Here is a 23,091-nt window from a genome sequence, read left to right as displayed (position 1 = left end):
TAGTGATAAGTAAAGAGCTGCGTAGATGCAAGTTAGAAATTAACGGCAAAATTGTAGTAATGAAATTCAATTACCTAGGAGTAGAAATCACTAGTGACAGGGATATAAAAACAGAGACCACAACACAAGCAACAAAAGCGGCAAGAGTAAGTGGTTGCCTCCGAGAAACCATATGGAGAAACAAATATCTGACCACGGAAAGCAAAATAAAAGTATACAAGACAACGGTAAGACCTATCCTAACATATGCAGCGGAGACAAAGACGGATACAAGAAAGACGAAACAACAAATCAACAATATCGAAATGAAAGTATTAAGATCAATAGCGGGCATATCATTAAGAGACAGACAAAGCAACAGAAGTATACGAGAACGATGCAAAATTCAAAATATTAACAGGTGGATAAAAACAAGAAAGAAAAACTGGAACGAACATGTAAACCGAATGGAACCAGATAGATTAGCGAACATCTGTAAAAACAACAAGCCGTATAGCAGAATACCCGTTGGAAGTCCGCCGAAAAGGTGGAAAGACAATGTACAGTCAACAACAACTGAAACAGAATAAGAAGCAGACAAACAGGAGTAATCCTAGTCGCGCGAAGAAGAAGAAGAAGAAAAATCTGTCTGCAAATATCATTTTTCTATGGCCGTGCCTAAACAGCCACTTTCTAGCACGCACTTCGTTTCCGAAAGTTGCACTTTCCCGCACGGCGTGTGTGAAAGTAAATTTTCCCGCACGGCGTGCGGGAAAGTAGAATACCTTCTAATATAGCAATATAATATACTATAATACATGCAATAAACTAATATTTAGATATTCTTTACTAATTTATTTTAAATGTATCTTATTGTGTTCAGGTTTTAATAAAATTGACGCAATAATTTGATGAAATAAAATTATTTTGACATAATATTTAAAAGTCAAATCAGCAGAAAATTACAATGGTTTTAAATCGTCGTCATGGAAACCAATATCGTCGTTGTGGTAACCCATTATATTGAAAGTTTGGTTTTGACAACCTTGTCAAAGAATTAATTTGTGTATTTTCACTCCTAAATAAAAATTGATATGACTATTTTGTGTGGCTTTTTTCCAAACGTACGGCCCTAGAAAAAATATTGTTCCTAACTCATACGGAAAGTGTCTTCCCCGCACTCGACTGCTTGCCCGAACTCCGCTATCACGTCGTTCGTGTCAACGGCAGTCTCGTGCGTGAAAGTATCACTTTTTGCACTAGTTAGGAAAATAAATATTACCAACATAAATATAGAAAAATATACATTTAACTCATTGCCAAGTCTAAAATAAAAACCAAAAAAATAATATAAATTTAAACAATGTTTAATACAATATTTTTTGTTCTTGGAACATCTCTTTGATATTATTATTTTAAAATAATTGCATTTCTATTGATAGCTTAATATGGCTTTTCAACGCTTCTCATTTGTTTAGAGCTTCTGTCATATGTCGTATGATCCGTGTATAATATTAATATACGTACGACATATGACAGAAGCTCAAAACAAATGAGGAGCGTTGAAAAGCCCTATTATAACAATAATAATGCTTTTGAGATGATTAAAATGCAATAAAGAAATATAAGTTCTAAGGAAAATTTTGTTTCTCAGAAATGCCCTAAAACCATAGACATAATAAGAATAGACTAGGTAAGGTATGGGTCGCGCTGTGAATAGAGGTGTAACCATAGATATAATAAAAATAGACTAGGTAAGGTATGGGCAGCTCTGTGCATCGAGGTTTAACGCCGATATTAAGAACGTCATTGGTCAATATTCACTTTGAGTGGTCTAACGACCGGTCCAACTATCTTAGGGCCGGTACTTTATGTCCCGATTAAACCCGGTTAGCTAACCGGGGTTTAATCGCGACAGAAAATACTGGCCCTACGAATAACAGACTTAATTAGTAATGCAGACTGTTAAACAGACTGCAATTATAATAATTATTATAATTATAGGTAATAATTATAATTGTATTTATGAAGCCTGTTATTCTTAGAACCGGTATTTTCTGTCCCGATTAAACCCAGGTTAGCTAATCTGGACATAAAGTACCGGCCCTTAGTTTGTCACATGCGCGGGATCGCTTGGTTATTTAACTACACGCGCTGGCGTATTTTGTACGCCATATATACGAATTCTACTGCAAATATATTTAAAAATTTAATTTTTGATTTTGTCTATCTATCTAATCTATCACTGGAATGTGCTTTACAACTGGTTTTACTTACTTACTTAGTCCTAAGCCTTTCTACCTTTAGGTGTAAGGCTGGTATAGTTGAGTTTGGCATTGTAGTCTCCATGCTTTCCAATCTTGCGTTAGGTTCCTTGCACTTTCCAATGTCAATCCCTTCTTCTCGACTTCTTTCGTGATTCCATCTACCCACATAACTCTTGGTCTTCCTCTTTTGTTTTTCCCCTGCACTCTCGTTTCGAACACTCGTTTTGTAAGCCTCTCGCTCGACATTCTACAGACGTGCCCGAACCATCTAAGTTGTCGCTCCACTATTTTTTCATTGATTGGTTCTAGTTTTAGTTTTTGTCTAATTGTTTCGTTTCGTATTTGGTCTGTCCTCTTTCTGTTTGCTATTTTCCTCAGGAACCTCATTTCCATAGCATTGACTCTGGATTTTTGTCTTCCCGTCAATGTCCATGTTTCGCTGCTATAGATTATTGTTGGTCTAACTACTGATTTAACGACTGCCGTTTTTACTTTCTCCGGTATCTCTTTTTTCCCCCAAAAATGTTGTTTTCATAGCGTTAAATAAGCTGCCTGTTCGTCTCATTCTCTCGTTTATTTCCATGTCTTGTTTACCATTTGATTTAATTATTACTCCTAGGTATTTAAAATATTCCACTTGCTCTAGTTGTTTCTCATCTAATCTATTGCGTGTGCCTTCCTCGTATTTGAAATTATCATTGTTTTTGTTTTCTCTGTATTAATTTTCATAATTATGTTTGATAGTTCTTCTTCTAAGTTTTCAAAATTGTTCTGTAAGTCTTCTCTGTTTTCTGCTAGCAATACCATGTCCTCTGCAAATAGTAGCTCCGATAGTTGAGTCCGTTTCATTTGCCAGTAACCTAATGTTAGTTTTCTCATTCTTCTCTTGGCTTTCTTTATCGCTTCATCCAGTACCACTGAGAATAGCAGTGGACTCAGCACGCATCCCTGTTTGACGCCTTGACTTGTAGTAAATCCTCTGGATTCCTTGTTATTGGTTCTTACTGTATTTGTATTATTTTTGTACGTATCCTTTATTACTTCTATTATGTGTCTGTCGACTCCCCTTTCTTTTAGTGTCTTCCATACGTCCTTTCTTCGGATTCTGTCAAACGCCTTTTCCAGGTCAAAGAAGCACATATGTATCTCTCTATTCTTCTTGATTACCTTCTCACTTACTTGTCTTAATGTGAATATTAGGTCTTGCATGCTTCTGTCCTTCCTGAATCCACACTGTGTCTTCCATAGTTGTTTCTATTTGGGTTTTTATTCTTGTCTCTATTATTCTTGCGAATACCTTCCCAGGGATACTTGATATGGTGATACCTCGGTAATTATTACAGTTTCTCTTGTCTCCCTTTTTGTGTATTGGTAATATAATGTCTTTGTTCCAGTCCTTTGGTAATTCTGCTCTATTTATGATATCATTCATTAGTTCTTTCATGCTATCGATTCCCTCTGTCCCCATGAATTTTATCATTTCCGGGGTGATATGATCCTTGTCTGGTGCTTTGCTCAATTGTACTCTTTCTCTAATTCCTCTCTTGTTATGGATTCCACTTGTTGTTCTTCATTCCTTTCTTGTATCTCCCCTATGTTGTCCGTGTTTGCATGAGTTAGCTCTTTGAAATGTTCTCTCCATCTTTCCATTATTTGTTTTTCTTCTGTTAGTACGTTTCCATTCTTGACTTTTATATTCGGCATCGTGTGCTCTTTCTTCTGTCTGAGTTGTTTTAATGCGCCGTAGAAGAGTTTTTGGTTTTCCCTATAATTTTTTGTCATTTTTTGTCCAAATCCCTCCCACGACCTTTCTTTTCCTGCTTTCAACGCTATTTAACCTCTTTCCTTTTTTCTTTATATGCCTCGTCATTTTCCGGGTGTTTTGTGCTTAGGTATCTCTTCCATTTGTCTTTTTTGTTCTTACTTTTCTCTCGTATTTCTTCCGTCCACCATTCCGTTCTCCTCATGTTAGTATTTGCTATTTTTGCTTTTCCGCAAGTTTCCTCAGCTGCTTTGATTATGCTGGTTTTTAGATATTCCCATTTTTCTTCTATATTTGTATTTTTTGCCCTACCTTTCAGTGTATTATCTAATTTTTCTTGGAATTTCTACTTATATCTTTCCTCTTTTAATTTGTAACTTTTTATTTTTTTCGTTTACTACCTACCTTTCTTCTCTTTTTTCTTTTTCCTCTGTTGTTCTCATTATTACTAGATGATGGTCACTGCCAATCTCTGAGCCTCTTTTCACTTTTGTATCCTTTACTCTTTTCCATTTATTTCTGCTTACCAAAAAGTAATCTATGATTGATCGTTTTCTTTACTCTTTTCCATTTATTTCTGCTTACCAAAAAGTAATCTATGATTGATTTTTTGTTTCTGCTGTCTTGTACTCTTTATGTATTTGTATACTTCTTTATGTTTAAATTTTGTATTTGTTATAACTAGTTTGTTCTCCATACATATTTATATTATTCTTTCACCATTTCTGTTTAGCATTTCTTCTCCTTCTTTTCCCATGCACTCCTCTATTCCGCTGTTGTTGTTTCCGACTCTACCGTTTAGATCTCCCATTACAATTATGTTTTCTTCCCCATTATCAGTTTGCATTTGGAGCTCCTCGAAAAATGTATCTTTTTTTCCTTTCTTGCATCTTTATTTACTCGGTAGGCTGTTATTATTGTCCATATTTCTTCGTCCACCAGTTTCATTTTCACCAATAACATTCTCTGGTTAACATATGTTTCTTCTATAACGTGTTGTAGTCTATTCGATGCAATTATTATCACGACTCCTTCTTTTGCTCTCTCTTTTGTATCCGCTCCTACTCAAAGTAACCAATATTCTTTGTGTATTTTCTTAAGACCTTTTCCTTTCATCTTCGTTTCCGTTATTCCTAATATTTCTATTTTTTGTTTTATCATTTCTTCTATCAGTTCTTCCTCTTTTCCATTGATGCTTCTCACATTCTATGTTCCCATTTTTATCTCTCCTTTTTTCTGCCATCTAGCTTTCCTCTTCTTCTTATTTTCATCCTTGTTTACCTGTGCATCATATTTTTCCCTATCGCTTTTCCCATGCATTGCCTTGGTCGTCATTGTTGTGTGTCCGGTCTTATTATTTTCTATTACTTTTTTGGAGTCCTTTCCCCGATAATTCTGTGAATTTGTATAATTTTTTCATTATTATTGTCCCATTTCCACTCCTTCCCATTAATTTCCGGTTTCATATATCCTATCTTCGTAGTATTACCTTTGTCTTTTTCTTCTTTTGCCAATTTCCTAATTTTTGGTTGTATTTCCTTTCCTTTTTTGTTAAATCTGATTCTATATACACCTTTTGTCCCTATAGATTCTTCAGTTTTCCTTTGTTTTTTAGTACACTTAGCTTATCCGTTAGGTTTTCCATTTCTGCTACAAAGATTTGGTCTCCGATCTTCACCGCTCCTCTCAGTTTGACCTGTAATTTCAGATTTCTTCCTATGAAGTGTTCTACTGACTCCTTTACTGATTTTCTGTCGTTAGGATCCAGAGTTAGGCCCTTTAATACTATATTATTTCTCCGTATTTTTTTTCAATTGTTCTATTCTTTTGTTTACCATTTTTAAACCTTCTTCCAGTTTTTCGTTTTTTTTTTCTTTTAGCTCCTTAATATATTCCATCATTTTTTTTTTGTCTTTCCGTATGGTTTTTATTTCTGCCATCATTTCATCATTTTTCCACATAACTTCCCGCATCATTTTTATCACCTCTTCATTTGTGTCGTTGCTTTTATTCGTTGTTCGTCTCGTCATGTTACTCTTTTCAAAATACAATTCATCTCCTTTATAATTTTTATTCTTAGATTCTTCGTCGCTACTATATTCGTTCCTTCTATTGGTTTCCTTTCGGATTGTTCCGCCACTGGCCAATTTAAATTAATGTTAGATGTTATCCTCAGCACTAATATAAATATTATTATATGCACTTTAAAGTTTATTTTTATTTCGCACAAATACACTTTTTAACTTTAACGATTATCGATAACGATAGGTCTTTTAAAAACCAGTGTTTTTATTGTGATAGGTTTCGATTCCGAAATTACCTTATCGCCAACACACCGCTGCACAACCTCTCGCTTCGCCTGCCAATCTCGAACTCCACAACTGGTTGTAGTTTCGTTATAATCGGCGTTCTGAAAGATCGTAATTTACAGTTTATTATTTTTGTTTCCGGTGGTGGACGCCACAATATACGCTACAATTATAGTAATATAAGTACATCTTTCAATTGTCTTTTAGTAATTATGGCACAAAATATACTTTTCTTTAGAAACATACTATTTCTCATGTAAAAAATCACATTTCAAAAATTTTTTTATTGGTAATTTTATTTAGATTCCAGATTCCAGTAATAAATCCCAATTGGCTTACTGAGAAAGAACTCCAAGTACTTGCTAATGCCGAATAAGGTTTATAACAAACAACTAAGTGTATTTTTTCAAAAAAAAAACAAATCCGCTGTTTTTAAGTGTATTTTCTTGTGGCGTATAAAGTACGCCACGCGTGTAGTTATGTTATATAATGTATATAATGCTCTAATAAGGCATTAGGTCACACGTCACGCTTCACACTGTACACTTTCACTTGCGGTTAGTGACAACTAATACTCATAGAGTGATGAGAACGCTAATAACCGGCAAAATAACGCAAAAGATGGAAAACATAATACATTGTAAAAGAAAAAGGGATGAAACTCTCAGAGGTGGAAATTATCGATATAAACATATAAATTAACATTATGTTACATAGTTTCCTACCTTTAGACGTCGTATTTTATAAAATTCTTCTGTCACAGTGACATACAGTGACGAAGTTGTCATACTCCTTCGATACGTCTAAAGGTGGGAAACTATGTAATGTAACGTTAATTTATACGTTTATATCGATCATTTCTTTCACAATGTATGTTTTCCATCTTTTGCGTTATTTTGCCGGTTATTAGGGCACTCATCACTATATTATCATAGACAAAGTGTCATTCATAGCGAAGTGACGACACCATCTTTTTTTTTGTAGCTTAGTGCTGTTTAACTCTTACGCATAGTGGGGTGGCGATTGGGCTATGCTGGTCTATTACGCAATCGAATTTAAAGCGGACTGTATGGAAATAATAACAAAAAAATTCTTACCTTATTTTAACTGGTAGGTCGAGAAGTCTTCAGTTATTAGTAAGGTGAAGGAAGGAGGGAGAAAGGGTTAATTTATTTTTTACTATAACTGAAACCGGCGTTTTTTGGCGACACTTGATAACTACAGGAAACGACTTAACAATTCAATTTGTTCTTACTTACTGACGACCACGACTAGTTAGTACTAACGAAAGGTAATTAAAGAGAAAACAAAAAATTTAGTACAATATCTGGGCAAGAAAATAGGCCAGGTACTTCGAATGAAATAAATTTAATGAGGCCAAAACATCCTGCCCCCCCGAGTTTATTTTTAAAATAAACGAAAAATCAACGAAAACTAATTTAATTTTAATATGCTAAGTCTGCACATGAACCCATCACCCTAAACTAAAATTTTAACTATCAAATAAAATAAAAAAATCCTCTCCAGTTTATTGACTGGGTAGAGGACACAGTTTAACGACTGGGCGCATGTAACTACCGTGCTTGGTTCGCACTTTTACGATTCGAACAATCCCATCTTTTCCAGGATACAAAGTCTCTATGACTGCCAGAGGCCACTGTAAAGGTGGGATAGTTTCATTTTTTATTATAACTACCATTCCCTCTTTGGGAGGGTTCGAGTTAGTGTTCCATTTTAAACGAGACTGCATAGAAGACAAATATTCTGAATGCCATCTTTTCCAATAATGTTGAACAATGCAATCTAATAATTTATATCTTTTCAAAGTACTCATATTTTTATCAAGATCAATATCCATCGAGGGTAATGACACTAAAGGTTCTGTACATAAAAAATGCGATGGAGTCAGCGCGACTGGATTTTCAGGGTCGTTACTTTGAACACAAAGAGGACGCGAATTCAAAAGACACTCGATTTGTGTCAGAACAGTTAAAAATTCTTCGTAAGTAAGGATTTGATTCCCCACAACTCTATTTAAATGAAGTTTTACACTTTTTATATTGCTTTCCCAAATACCACCGAAGTGACTGCCATAAGGCTGCCATAAGGTACGTTCATTTTCCAAGAAATTTTGGTATTATTAAGTTCCTGTTGGAATGCATCTTTATAAGTTTTTGAAGTAGTTAATTGATATATTTCATCGAGGACTCTCTTGGCACCCACAAAATTTGTGCCATTATCTGAATATAAAACCTTACAATTTCCACGACGAGATAAAAATCTTTTGAAAGTGGCTAAGAAACAATCTGTAGAGAGCGAGGAGGCTAATTCAAGATGTATGGCTTTCGTACTTAGACAAACAAACAAACATACGTAAGCCTTTTGAGTTTTTACGCCACGATATTTTCCTATAGTAATGGAAAACGCACCAGTATAATCTACACCAGTGTGTAAAAAGGCTTTTGCCTGATTGACTCTTACGGCGGGTAAGTCAGCCATCATAGGATAGGTAGGTTTAGGATTAAGACGAAAACAACGATTACATCTCCAAATTCTATTTCTGATGGCCTGACGACTAGATAGTATCCAATAATTTGTTCTCAGAAGATTTTGCAACAAATACGCTCCAGCATGTAAATGCAATTTATGGAAATAATCTATTAACAAAATGGTTAAAGGATCGGCTTTGGGCAACAAAATCGGATGTTTTTGTTCAAAACTACATTGGGAGTTGGAAAAACGTCCACCTACTCTAATTATTCCATTTTAAATAAATGGATTCAAACGACGTATGGAAGATTTTACAACGAGATTTTGAGAAAGGGCTTTATATTCTTCAGAAAAATGCTTTTGCTGGACAGCTCGAATTAATTCAATTTCTGCAATTTTTAAATCAAATAGAGATATCCGTTTATTTAAAGACAATTTTCTAAGAAATCTCAATACGTATACTGTGGAATTTAAAAGTTTCGACCAACTGGAAAAATATTCAATAAGAGTATACAGCGGAGAAATTACACGAGTGACATTACCAAAGAAGGTTTGTGATCTATATTCAGAATCACAAATCATAATTTCCTGTCCGTTGACAGACTGAATAGGCCAATATTCTGGCTCCAACAGTAACCAATTTGGACCAGTAAACCATGTGGAATGGTTGACTAACGAAGAAGGAAACAAACCTCAAGAGGCGCAATCAACAACATTTTCCTTTCCAGGAACAAAAAACCAATACTCTGACGGAACCATCTTATGAATTGTAACAACTCTATTTTGAACAAATATTTTGAGATTTTTCTCTGAGGACTTTATCCAATTTAATACAATCATGGAATCACTTAAGGCAAAAATTTTATCAATATTATGTCTAGGAGAATAAGTTTCAATAGCATGTGAAAGAAGCTTTGAGAGAAGAAGCGCTCCACAAAGCTCTAATCGAGGAAGAGTTATTTTAGACATTGGAGATACTTTAGATTGAGAGTACAGTAAAGTAACTTTAACTTGACCTGTACAATTAACAACCCTGGAATCAACAATGGCTGCGTATCCAGCAGCACTTGCGTCTGAAAATCCTACAAAAGACAACGACGAATTAGGTGTAACTGCTATATGGCGTGGAATTTGTATTTTGTATAGGACATGAAATTCATTTTGAAACTTTTCCCATGCTATTTCGATTTCTTTTGGTACGGTACTATCCCAATCTACCTTTAGAGTCCAAAGTTTCTTTATCCAAATTTTAAGCAAGAGGGTTATAGGAGATAGGAATCCCAAGGGATCAAACATACGAGCAACAAGTGAGAGCATGTTTCTTTTTGTACAACGGGTCGATGAGGGTATTTCTAACCCAAAACTAAAATTGTCACATTTTTCTTCCCATTGCAATCCTAACACTTTGGAGACTGACTTATCAAATTGTTTGGTTTTGACCAATTGAAGGGGTTCGGGGATTGTCGATAGTAGATCGTTCGAGTTCGACATCCATTTGGTTAATTTAAAACCACCTTTTTGAAACAAATTCACTAACTGAGTGTGTGTAACTATAGCTTCAGAAACATTTGGAAAACTGCTAATAAAATCGTCTACATACATATCTCTTAAAATTGGGATGATAGCATCAGGAAAACTTTTAGATTCGTCATTACATAATTGTTTTATTACCCTGAGACTAAGATATGGTGAGGCTTTTACTCCAAAAGTTAAAGTATTTAATTGGAAAATAGAAATAGGATCATTGGTATCAAATCTCCACAAAACTCTTTGAAACGAACAATGAGATTCAACCACTTTAACCTGCCTATACATTTGTTTCAAATCAGCGACAATTGCGATTGGAAAAAGACGAAAATTCAACAATATTGTGGTAGGATTATTTTGTAATTTTGGACCTTTATAAAGAATTTCATTTAATGACGGTCCTTTACTAGTTTTCATAGAGGCATCAAAGACTATTCTACAAGGAGTGGAAGGGCTATCTGATTTAAAAACACAATGATGGGGAATATAATACGACAACGAATCAATGGTTTGAATGGGAACTAAACTCATGTGCTTTTGGTCTAAATAGTCTTGAAAGATATCACAGTAAAGTTTTCTAAGTTCTGGGTTTGGTGCTAGGCGATTTTCTAAGGACAACAATCTATTTTTAGCAAGAACAAAAGAATCACCCAGTACATTAGGATCATTTTGGAACGGCAATGAAACTGTGTATCTACCATCTGCATCTCTACATACATTTTCTAAAAATAAATTTTCACAAATTTCATCTTCTGATGAACTATTAGTAACAGTGGGCAAATCCTCTAATTCATACATTCTTTCGACCAAGGAATCTAAATTCAACAAAGGGTTACAGACGAAAGACAAATATGTGTGGATTTTTTCAAAATTTGGTGCAGCTGAGCCCATGACTACATAACCTAAACTAGTCTCAATAGCTGATAGAGAATCTTCGCATGACACTCTATTACAACCAATGATATTTGAAAAGACAGATAGGCCTAAAATACCATCTATCTTGCCAGGAAAAAAGAAATTCGGGTCAGCTAATTTCAAGTGTTCTATACTGTTAATACAGTCTTTGTCAACTGGTTGATCTGGCAACTTATTAGAGATTGTGTCTATAAGCAACACTTCTATAGGATATTGTATTTTTTTATCAAAATGGGAAAAGATAACAATGTTGGTTTTACCTACTATCGGGGTGGTTGATCCTCCTATACCAGAAACTGTCAAATTTAATTTCGAATAACTTAGGCCTAATTTTCGGGAACAATCAAAAGTAAGAAAATTAGCAGAAGAACCACTATCTAACAAAAATCTAACCTTGTGAGCACTACCCCATTTATCAACAACTTTAACCATTATTGTCCCAAACAGACTAACAGAACTCGATTCTGATTCATTTGGGATATTTTTAGAATGGCGGACATGTAAACTAGAAGGATTATCAGAAGAACCAGAGGTAGGCTCAGTACTAGTGGAGGGAAATGGAACATTCTCATTAGGCCGAGTAGTATTTGGCTTATGCAACTTGGAATGGTGCCTAGCTTTGCACACAACACAAGAAAATTTTGACGGACAATTGGATACTCGATGCTTTGAAGAAAAACAATTTAAACATAAATTATTTTCCTTCACTAATTTAAATCTGGATTCAAATGGTAGCCCTAAAAAGTGCTTACAGTCTTTAATTAAATGTGGGCCTTTTTTACAAACAACACAATCTATGGAGGAATACGTATTCTGTTCTTGCAAATGAAACGATTTGTTCGGTTTTTGAAACGAAAAATTATTTTTGGAATTCCTTGATCTATCATTTTTAATAAGAGATTTACTACGTTGGCGTAAAAATTTCAATAAATCATCATAAGCGGGTAAATCATTATTATTTCTTATTAAATCAAATGAATCTATGGTATCTTGTGGTAATTTTAACATAGCTAAATAAGTTAAAATATGATCATCTAAATTATCGAGATTTAATCGTTTTAGTGCAGAAACATTAGTATCACACTTTTCCAAAAATATTTCCAAATATGATGGATTATTAGATTGCAAACCGCGAAAATTAACAATTCGATCCATATAGAGATTAAACAAATATTTTTTATCATTATATCTTTCAACAAGCATATTCCAAATAATGTCATAATTATTAGGAATGGGTTCTATTGAGCTACAGCTTTTCAAGGCTTTCCCGGAAATACAACTCAACAAATACTGTAGCTTATCGGACTTGGGATATTCTATTTTGTTATGAACAAATTGTTTGAAATTTTCATAGAAAACAGGCCACAGAGATATATCTTCACCATCAAACTTAACTAATTCAAATTTGGGCATTTTAATAGTAGAATTATTAGTACTATTGGGATTATTACTCAAAACAGCAGGTTTATTTATTAATAATGAAGCTAAATATTCAATATTGGAGTAGAGATCATAAAATGCATCTAAATGCGTATGGTATGCAACGCCAGCATCTGGCTCCATCTCTTGTTTTAATATAACGATATCTTGAACAATTTCCTCATATTCTGATAGAGTTTTTTCGAAAGTACTATATCTAACTGCAAAGTTACGCATTTTTGAGGCATTTTCTGGATCTTTTTCTAAGGCCGACCCGGCATCGTAACATAATTGAGCCCTACGAAAGATAGTTTCACGTTTAGAGCATAATCGCTCCAATTTTAGTTCGTTTTGACTTTTAGGCATGTTTAATAATAAATATTGAAATTCTTTCAAAAAATTATCAATGATGAAGAAATAAAATGGAACAAAACCCAAAATATGTCAAGAATAGTAGTTAGGTGTATATATTTTTTCAACAATTACTAAAATTTTATTAAACTAAATCCAAACAAATTATTTTTAGGTTTGCAAAATATCCAAATCAAATATATTTACTTAATCAAAATCGATTTCACTAAGCGATGGGTTCAGAAGCAAAAACACGAATTCAATGTTCCAACTATAGTCGACCGAAGAACAAGGTTTTTCGATACACGACAAAAAAAGGGTACAATACGATTTAATTAGATTTTAACACGACAAATATACTATACCGATTACAATTATAATTTTAAATAAATTTATCCAATGCGAAAAATACGATAGATCAGATCTTGAACCGGCAAAGCAACAACGAAATTGATTCAAGACGATCCGGCTAGAAGGCCAAACTTATGGGGTGGCGATTGGGCTATGCTGGTCTATTACGCAATCGAATTTAAAGCGGACTGTATGGAAATAATAACAAAAAAATTCTTACCTTATTTTAACTGGTAGGTCGAGAAGTCTTCAGTTATTAGTAAGGTGAAGGAAGGAGGGAGAAAGGGTTAATTTATTTTTTACTATAACTGAAACCGGCGTTTTTTGGCGACACTTGATAACTACAGGAAACGACTTAACAATTCAATTTTTTCTTACTTACTGACGACCACGACTAGTTAGTACTAACGAAAGGTAATTAAAGAGAAAACAAAAAATTTAGTACAATATCTGGGCAAGAAAATAGGCCAGGTACTTCGAATGAAATAAATTTAATGAGGCCAAAACACATAGTAAAGCTGCGACAGTAGTCCTCCCTTTCTGTGCCTATACACTCTCTCAGTTTCATGTTAGTTTCTCGATAAAATGTGCTAGAAAGAGATACCGCAAACCTGTCCAAGAGATCATGTCGTCAGGAAGCGCAGAGGGTAGGCTCAGTCTATGATAATATACACTCACCGACAGAGAAAACGGGCACCCCAAAAAATGGGTCATTTTTAATGTCTTGTATTTCCTAAACCTGATGTCCGATTTAAGTAATTTTTTTAATATGTTATAGCCTTATTATTTATCAATATCGCTGTAATAATATTGTTGCTAGACAGGTACATTGTCATTGTATACAGGGTGTACGAATCAAACTGTGTTTTTTTCTCAAAATTTGGAACACCCTATGGAATGTTCTAGCTTTTATAAAATACTGAAATTATAACCAAACTATAGCCTCAGGTTTTCTTAACATTCTGTTTTTTGATTCATTCGCTTATGTTGGATAATAAAAAAGTTAAGCACTTTAACAACTACCCCTGTTTTTCGTTAATACAGGGTGTTTTTAAATAAGTACGGCAAACTTTAAGGGGTAATTCTGCATGATAAAATAATGACAGTTTGCTTTATAAACGTATGCCCGCAAATGCTTCGTTTCCGAGATAGGGGGTGTTGAAATTGTTCTTACAAACTGACGATTTATTTATTTCTCTAAAACGGTTTGTGATATGCAAATGAAATTTGGTAGATTTTAAGAGGTAGTTATTGCGCATTTTTTGACATACAATTAAGAATTTTATATTCACCATTGGCGTGCACACGGGTATAAATATTTTAGATATATCCCGTATGCACGCCAATGGTGAATATAAAATTCTCATTTGTATGCAAAAAATGCGCAATAACTAGCTCTTAAAATCCACCAAATTTCATTTGCATATCACAAACCGTTTTAGAGCAATAAATAAATCGTCAGTTTGTAAGAACAATTTCAACACCCCCTATCTCAGAAACGAAGTATTTGCGGGCATAAGTTTATAAAGCAAACTGTCATTATTTTATCATGCAGAATTACCCCTTAAAGCTTGCCGTACTTATTGAAAAACACCCTGTATGGACGAAAAACAGGGGTAGTTTTTAAAGTGCCTAACTTTTTTATTGTCCAACATAAGCGAATGAATAAAAAAACAGAATGTTAAGAAAATCTGTGGCTATAGTTGGGTTTTAATTTTAGTATTTTATAAAAGCTAGAACATTCCACAGGGTGTTCCAAAGTTTGAGAAAAAAACACAGTTTGATTCGTACACCCTGTATACAATGACAATGTACTTGTCTAGCAACAAAATTATTACAGCGATATTGATAAAGAATAAGGCTATAACATATTAAAAAAATTACTTAAATCGGATATCAGGTTTAGGAAATACAAGCCATTAAAAATTGCCCATTTTTGGGGTGCCCGTTTTCTCTGCCGGTGAGTGTATGTGTATGCCAGTGATGTACATCACTGGTCTATGCCAGCGTTTCCCAGGGGGCTGTCCATTAATCACGTGAAGCGCGAAAGGGGGGGAGGGTTCCATAAATAATCACGAAACATCACAAGAAGGGAGAGGGTCCAGTAATAATATCACGTGTATTTATTTTTAAAGGAAATGCCCGAAACTCAACTGAAAAGTGGCGTTACATGTATTTATTTTTTCGTCAAATGCACACAAAAATCGAAAGTGGCATTGGTGTGACTGATAAAAAAGATCATTTCTCATTCTAATATTATATAAACCAACAACACATTAACTTTCTTTGGTTCCACCCAAATTTCTGTAGCGACACGGTATACTTTACATGGTAATTATTTTAAGTGCCTTATACCTACTATCTGATAACTTGGTAAAGTGGTGGGAGTTATTCTGTTGTTTTGGCACTGAATATCTACGAATCTATGTAAGAATCGGAGGCACATTTCTTCTTGAATCTTAACAATAGAGTATTTGACATATTCAAACATAATATGTTTATTGTTACACAATTTTGTACAGGGTGATCAAAATATTATACTATCCTATTGACACTCAATATTTTAGCTCATGTATCAATACTTCATGAGCCCAAAAGTATTGCCCATGCCCTACACAACTTTGTCAAGCATGATCTAGAGCAATATTTATCTTTACAAATGCACTTGTTATAAGCGGTATAAGCGGTTCAATCGCGTTGAGAGAAGAATGGCGCCTTTCAGCCCGGAATTATCTGGACTTTCACTTCCACATGATTCGTATGGAACCCATTTGGATGAACAAGGGAGAACAAAAGCTCATGACCTTGAAAAAAGAACTTTCAGAAGACTGGTGAAGTTCTCTCAGAAGTATGGAGTAATACGGTTATTGACGGCCATGGCGTTGTAGCAGAGTATGTCAAGCCAGATAACATTGTCGAAAATTTTATTCCAGATCTGTCTTCCCAGCAGTGGTATAGCGAGCATGTGTGAGAAAGTCGATATTTGCTTTAGGTGTATAATATGCGGAGTTCTATACGATTCATTTTTTCGGAACGATTCGTTGTACCTCCTTACCTTATTTTGCACTCGTTCGGTTGCCTATATATTCCAGAGCCTCAAGAGCATGATGACAAGATCCATTATGCTCCATTTCTTCTGCGACGTTCTTTCGAAATTACTCCAACGTATGAAGGCTTCGGCAAATTGATTTATGAAAAAAGCTAAAGCGCATGTGAATACTTGTCACAAGCAACTGAATCTGAGCAATAACACACTAGAGATGCACAGTGTTCGTCCTTCCTGAATCGTCACGCGACGATCGAACAGTAGATCGAGAGAGATTATCTGCGTAGTGCGCGAAAATAATCACGCCGAATGGCTTGATAAAACTGATGTTGATCTTCAACAAAGCACTGTGCCAACAACTGTCTTGCTAGATGCTTATCCAGTTATTGGTGTTGACTTGCTCATTAGTGATCCGAGGAAAAACAACCTGCAACCTTTCTGTCTACCTCTAAACGTTATTATTGTGGTCTTCAATTTTTTATAAAAAAATTTTATGATACCTATCTACCTACTATACGTCTATTTTATAGATATTAAAAAAATAGATTTTTTGTAGATCCTAAAAAATACACGTGATATAGGGTGTGGGGGGGGGGGGGGGTAAGTCTTAAACCTCACCATGTATCACCAATGGGGAGGAGGGGTTAAAAAATGCCAAAAAAACATCACGTGATTAATGGACGGCCCCCAGGGTCGCGGGCGGATTTCAGGTGGGTCGCGGCATGGCTCTTGCAGTAACTGAATAACGTACATATATATTATCATCGTGGCTGAGGGATGGGTCGCGAATATGAAAAAACATCAGAAGGTGGGTCGCCAGAAATAAAATGTTGGGAACCACTGGTCTATGCTAATAACTTTGCTGCCAAGCTTCTATACAATTGACAGTCTCTGGATTTGACGGTTACACCTTGTTAGTGACAGGATCAATTGAACATCTTCAAGCGTTATTGAACCGAATGGTGACGTTCTGCGAGATATATGGACTGTATAAAAACAAAGTTTATGGTTATTAGTAAACAGGCAGCCATAAATAATAATAAATATAACGTAACAATTTGTAATGACTCAATTGAACGCGTAAGTTATCTTGTATATCTGGGTACCGTAAAATGGGGTGACTTTGACCGATTTTGTACTTTAATCCTATAAAAATCATATTTTAAATTTTGCTATATTTTTGTATATGCAAATTAAATATGTTATGGGTTTAGGCGTCTACTTTCAGTAGCTTAGATTATAATTACAAGAAAATAATCATGACTTAGAAAAAAAAATAAAAAATGCCTTTGGGGATCACCCCATCTGGGGGGAAGTTGACCGTATATGCTTTTTGCCTGTTAAACTTATTTTTCTTTTAGGTGGGGTTAATTTAACCGTTTTTTAAACCATTTTTTCTTAATTCGTTATATCGGTGGATTTAACAACCCTTGGAATATTAATTATTTTTTTTTATTTAAAAATAAATTCTTAGATATTTATAAATTTGAATCGTTAAAAATAATTTTAAAAATTATACAGGGTGGCTAAAGTATATCACAATAGATATTTTTCTATGTTTTCGGTCAAATTCACTCCAGCGGTCAAAGTAACCCCATTTTACGGTACTCATATTAATGAAAGCTTGAACCCTAGTACAGAAATAAAAAGTAGAATTGCCAAAGCAAGAACAAGTTTTATGAAATTTAAGAAAATCCTGTCGTGATCTCAATTTGGAACTTCGCATAAGAATGGTTTGATGTTATATATTTCCAGTACTACTTTACAGGGTTGAAGCATGGACCCTGACAGAATCGATTTTAAAAAACCTAAAAGCATTTGAGATATGGGTCTACCGCCGTATTCTGAAGATCAGTTGGCTAGAAAGAGTCACAAACGAAAGAGTTTTGCAACGTTTGAATAAAAGTTGTGAAGTAGTAAACACGGTTAAAAGGCGAAAATTGGAATACATGGGTCATATAATCCGTTACACAGAAAAATACGACATACGTCACCTTGTTATGCAAAGTAAAATAATGGGAAAAAGAAGTGTGGGCCGCCGGACAACTTCTTGGCTTAAAAACCTACTCTAATGGTTTGGGAAAACTAGCATTGAACTATTTCGTGCGCCTGTAAATAAGACAATGCATATTAATATGCGGGGCAATATGAGAGCCAACGATCGACACGCTGTCTCAGCACCTTAAGAAGAAGAAGAGGATTTGGCGGGCAATTTGAAAAGCATGTATATTATAAATATACTTACACATATCATTAACTTAAGTCTAAGACAGTAAATGAAAGATTTCACTTCGCTTGGTCGATTATCTACAGAGTGAGTCTGTAATTTGGAATAAATTCAATATACCAAATATTAATTGTTTTTTTGAAAATTGCTCAGATCCATCGATTAGTATTTCAAATTGTCCTTTTTGACATACAATAATAATGTATACAGGATGTCCCAATTTAGAGATATGACGTCATCGTTGATTTTCTTAAATGGCAACACTGTTATTTTAATAGCTATTTTGATAGCGTGTGTAAAGTTATACATAACTGCAAAATATCACATTTTTATTCTCTACCATTTACAAGATAATCAAAAATACCAAAGTTATGTCTGTGACTTGAAATAAATTCAATAATTCAAATACTAATTGTTTTTGTTGAAAAATGCTCAGATCTGTCGATTAGTATCTCAAATTGTTAATTTTGACATATAATAATAAGGAGTATACAAGGAGTCCCAATTTAGAGATGTCATCGTTGATTTTCTTAAATGGGAACACTGATATTTTGATAGCTATTTTGATAGGCTGTGTAAAGTTATACATACCTGCAAAATTTCAAATTTTTATTCCCTACCATTTACAAGATAATAGAAAATAACAAAGTTATGAAAAACAAGTAATCAAATAATAATTGAATTTAATTACTTCAATCTTCAATTAAGCAAATGCTCATAATGTTGCCCATTAACTATTTGACAATAATTGAGGACAACATTATGAGCATTTGCTTAATTGAAATAAATAAATTCAATTATTATTTGATTACTTGTTTTTCATAACTTTGTTATTTTTATTATCTTGTAAATGGCAGGGAATAAAAATTTGAAATTTTGCAGTTATGTATAACTTTACACACCCTATCAAAATAGCTATCAAAATAACAGTGTTGCTATTTAAGAAAATCAACGATGACGTCATATCTCTAAATTGGGACACCCTATATACATTATTATTGTATGTCAAAAATGACGATTTGAAATACTAATCGACGGAACTAAGCATTTTTCCAAAAAGCAATTAGTATTTGAATTATTGAATTTATTCCAAATTACAGACATAACTTTGTTATTTTTTATTATCTTCTAAATGGTAGAGAATAAAAATTTGATATTTTGCAATTATGTATAACTTTACACACCCTATTAAAATAGCTATCAAAATGACAGTGTTGCTATGTAAGAAAATCAACGATGACGTCATATCTCTAAATTGGGACACCCTGTATTCATTATTATTGTATGTAAAAAAGGACAATTTGAAATACTAATCGACGGGTATAAGCATTTTTCTAAAAAACGATCACTATTTGAGATATTGAATTTATTCCAAATTACAGACTCACTCTGTATAAATAAAATTCAAAATATACTTATTGACCTGATTATAAAGCATTAGCAATATTTTAAATGAAAAACATCGTTATGTATAAAATACAGTATGGACAGTATGGTGCAAATGTCTGGAATAAATTCGATATTTCGTAAGCCGACCTCTTTAAGGACAAGTACTGAAACAGGTCGATTTTTATTTTTAAATTATGATTTTTTGACATATCGTCGTATCAAAGCAACAGTAGAATAATATGTAAAATTCTGTAGTTTCGAGAAAAACGCAATTGAAAATTTTACGAAACTTCAGTACTTAATAACTTTTTTATATTTGAATGGATTTGCATGGAATTTTGTTTGAGAACCTAACTTTACAGACTTCACATAAGTTATATAAATTCATAACAAAGTGAAAAATAATTGGAAAAAAAGTTACTTGTCCTACTGTTGCCCTAAAAGACTATATGTTTTTTAACGACATCCGTAAATTTTTGTTATACAGTACGGTGCAAATGAAAGGAATAAATTCGTTATTTCGTAAGTAGGCGACTATAATAAAAAATCCCGAAACAGGTCGATTTTAATTTTTAAATTTTGTTATTCTGGCATATATGTCATACTAGTGACGTCACTCATCTGGGTGTGATGACGTAATCGATTATTTTTTTAAATGAGAATAGGGGTCGTATCTACCTCATTTGAAAGGTTATTTAATCCTCTATTCAATAATATAACCATTTACATAATTATTTATATAGGGTGTCCAAATTTTGTTTTAATTATTTGACAAAATAAAGAAAAATATATGTTAATTTATTTAATTCAAAATACATTTTCTTGCTGTGAGATATTAGAAAAAAGATTGTTCCACAAATAAACATTGCTTTTCGCTTATATTAAATGTTTAAACTTCCAAGAAGCAGGTGGCTAGCGGGGGGTGGCTTGAACATTGAATTTAATCGAAAAGCAATGTTTATTTGTAAAACAAACATTTTTTTCTGTTGTCGGGCAACAATAAAATTTATTTTGAATTAAATAAATATTATACACATATTATATTCTTCTCTTTTTTGTCAAATGATTTATTTAAAAAAAAATTTGACACACTGTATAAATAATGTAAATATTTATTTTACTGAATAGAGAATTGAATAACCTTTCAAATGAGCTAACACACGGCCCCTATTCTTATTTAAAAAATCATCGATTACGTCATCACGCCCAGATGGAATAATAAAAATCAACGTGTTTTGGGATTTTTCTTTATCGTCGCCGGTTTACGAAATAAATAATTTATTCCCTTCATTTGCACCATAAAAAACTTATATTGCAATGAAGTTTTGTTTAAAATTTTACACATTTCAGAGAATCAGTATTATTTTTCTTCGCTAAATACACTAAATACTGACTTCTTGATACCTCAGAGTTTTTACAATTTAAATTGGTTGAGTTCTTCATTTTTAGTGTTAACATACACATTTTAACATAATTCTAATAGTATAACTAATAACTATTGTTTAAGATTACTGAAGTTAATATTGTGACCGCAATCAAAATACAAACAAAGACATATTCGCAATTCAGCAATAACTATATAGGAACAGTAGGATATATGCGTAAGATAACTTAGTGTTGTAATATTTGTGACCAAAATGGGTAAACGGCAAAATATAACAGTATGATATGTATGTTGTCTTAGTGTTGCATTATAGAATTTGGGTCAAAGGGAATTAAGCTACACAAATATATATGTAATATTATGAAAAAAATATTTCACTTTTCATTTATCTTAGTGTTACACCCAACAGAAGGGTTTATTTCGAATCATTTGACATGGATATCAAAAAAGTCATTTTTTTAGATATCCTACTGTTGTTTTGAGGCGAAGATATATCAAACTAGTGACGTCTGTTTAATAGTATAAGTATTAAAAGTACACGTTTAAGGCACGCATGTGAAAGGTTGCAGATATGTTTCTGGATATACATATTCTGAATGTACCGTCTAACGTAATTAAATGCACCCAAAATTGTTTGTAATTCTACTTAAAAATAATTAATAACCATCTGGGTGTGATGACGTACCTAATCCACGATTTTTTAAATGAGAATAGGGGTGGTGTGCTAGCTCATTTCAAAGGTTATTCAATTCTCTATTCAGTAATATAAACATTGACAAAATTATTTATACGGAGTGTTCAAAAAAAAATTTGAATTAAATTAATTGTCCAATACCAAATATTCAGAATTAATATCCGATATTGAACAGTATATTTTTATCACCCCGTACATCACACGAACCAATTTGTTTTCATATTTAAACATGTGCGGGATATTTCATTTGTTTAATTGTTGCAATTTATAAACAATATTTTGGCAATGGACATTCATTTAGCTGACAAAGTAAAACCTTTGTTCTTTTTTGGTCGTGTGGACTATGACCCAATTCATGTTGCCAACAAGAGATAATACATTTTAGAATCATTCTCAAGAATCACTTCAACCAGGTCAGATGTACCTGTCACTTCACTCCTTCGAGACACTTAAGGTCTCCCGGGGTTAGCGTGTGGTAGTGATTAGACATGGTCCTTGTCGAGCGAAAGAGAACATCGAAGTGGTAACATCTTTAACAAGACACGAAAACCACAGATCGACCTACAACTACAGTCCACAGCTAACAACACCATCGGCACATAGACGACACTAGGCCCGGGAGAACCAGAAACCAGATCCAGAGATCAAACTACAGAACCAGAAACCAGATCCAGAAAGCCATTACAGAGCCAGAGATCAAACTACAGAACCGGAAACCAGATCCAGAAAGCCATTACAGAGCCAGAGATCAAACTACAGAACCAGAAACCATATCCAGAAAGCCATTATAGAGCCAGAGATCAAACTACAGAAGCAGAAGCCAGATCCAGAAAGCGATTACAGAGCCAGAGATCAAACTAGAGAACCAGAAGCCATATCCAGAGAGCCACTACAGAGTCAGAGATCAAACTACAGAACCAGAAACCGGATCCAGAAAGCCACTACACAGCCAGGACAAGCCGCAGAGCTTCCAAACTACAG

The 23,091-nt window shown here is 33.8% G+C and overlaps 1 protein-coding gene across 1 annotated transcript; it reads right to left on the bottom strand.

The window, feature by feature from the left end:
• Window positions 1–9,500: 9,500 nt before the first annotated feature.
• Window positions 9,501–10,409, bottom strand: LOC126885479 (uncharacterized). Its single transcript, XM_050652053.1, has one exon. It carries the CDS (start codon window positions 10,407–10,409, stop codon window positions 9,501–9,503), a length of 909 nt encoding a protein of 302 aa, XP_050508010.1.
• Window positions 10,410–23,091: the final 12,682 nt, after the last annotated feature.

The sequence above is a fragment of the Diabrotica virgifera genome, chromosome 5, assembly GCF_917563875.1.
Source record: "Diabrotica virgifera virgifera chromosome 5, PGI_DIABVI_V3a".
Taxonomy (NCBI): Eukaryota; Metazoa; Arthropoda; class Insecta; order Coleoptera; family Chrysomelidae; genus Diabrotica; species Diabrotica virgifera.
The sequence above is the reverse complement of the archived record's forward strand: the minus strand, read 5'-3'. Positions and strand labels throughout refer to the sequence as shown.

Bases quoted from the DNA above. Each gene is read 5' to 3' on its own strand.
- LOC126885479 (XM_050652053.1), bottom strand. From the start codon at position 10,409: ATGTATGTAGACGATTTTATTAGCAGTTTTCCAAATGTTTCTGAAGCT.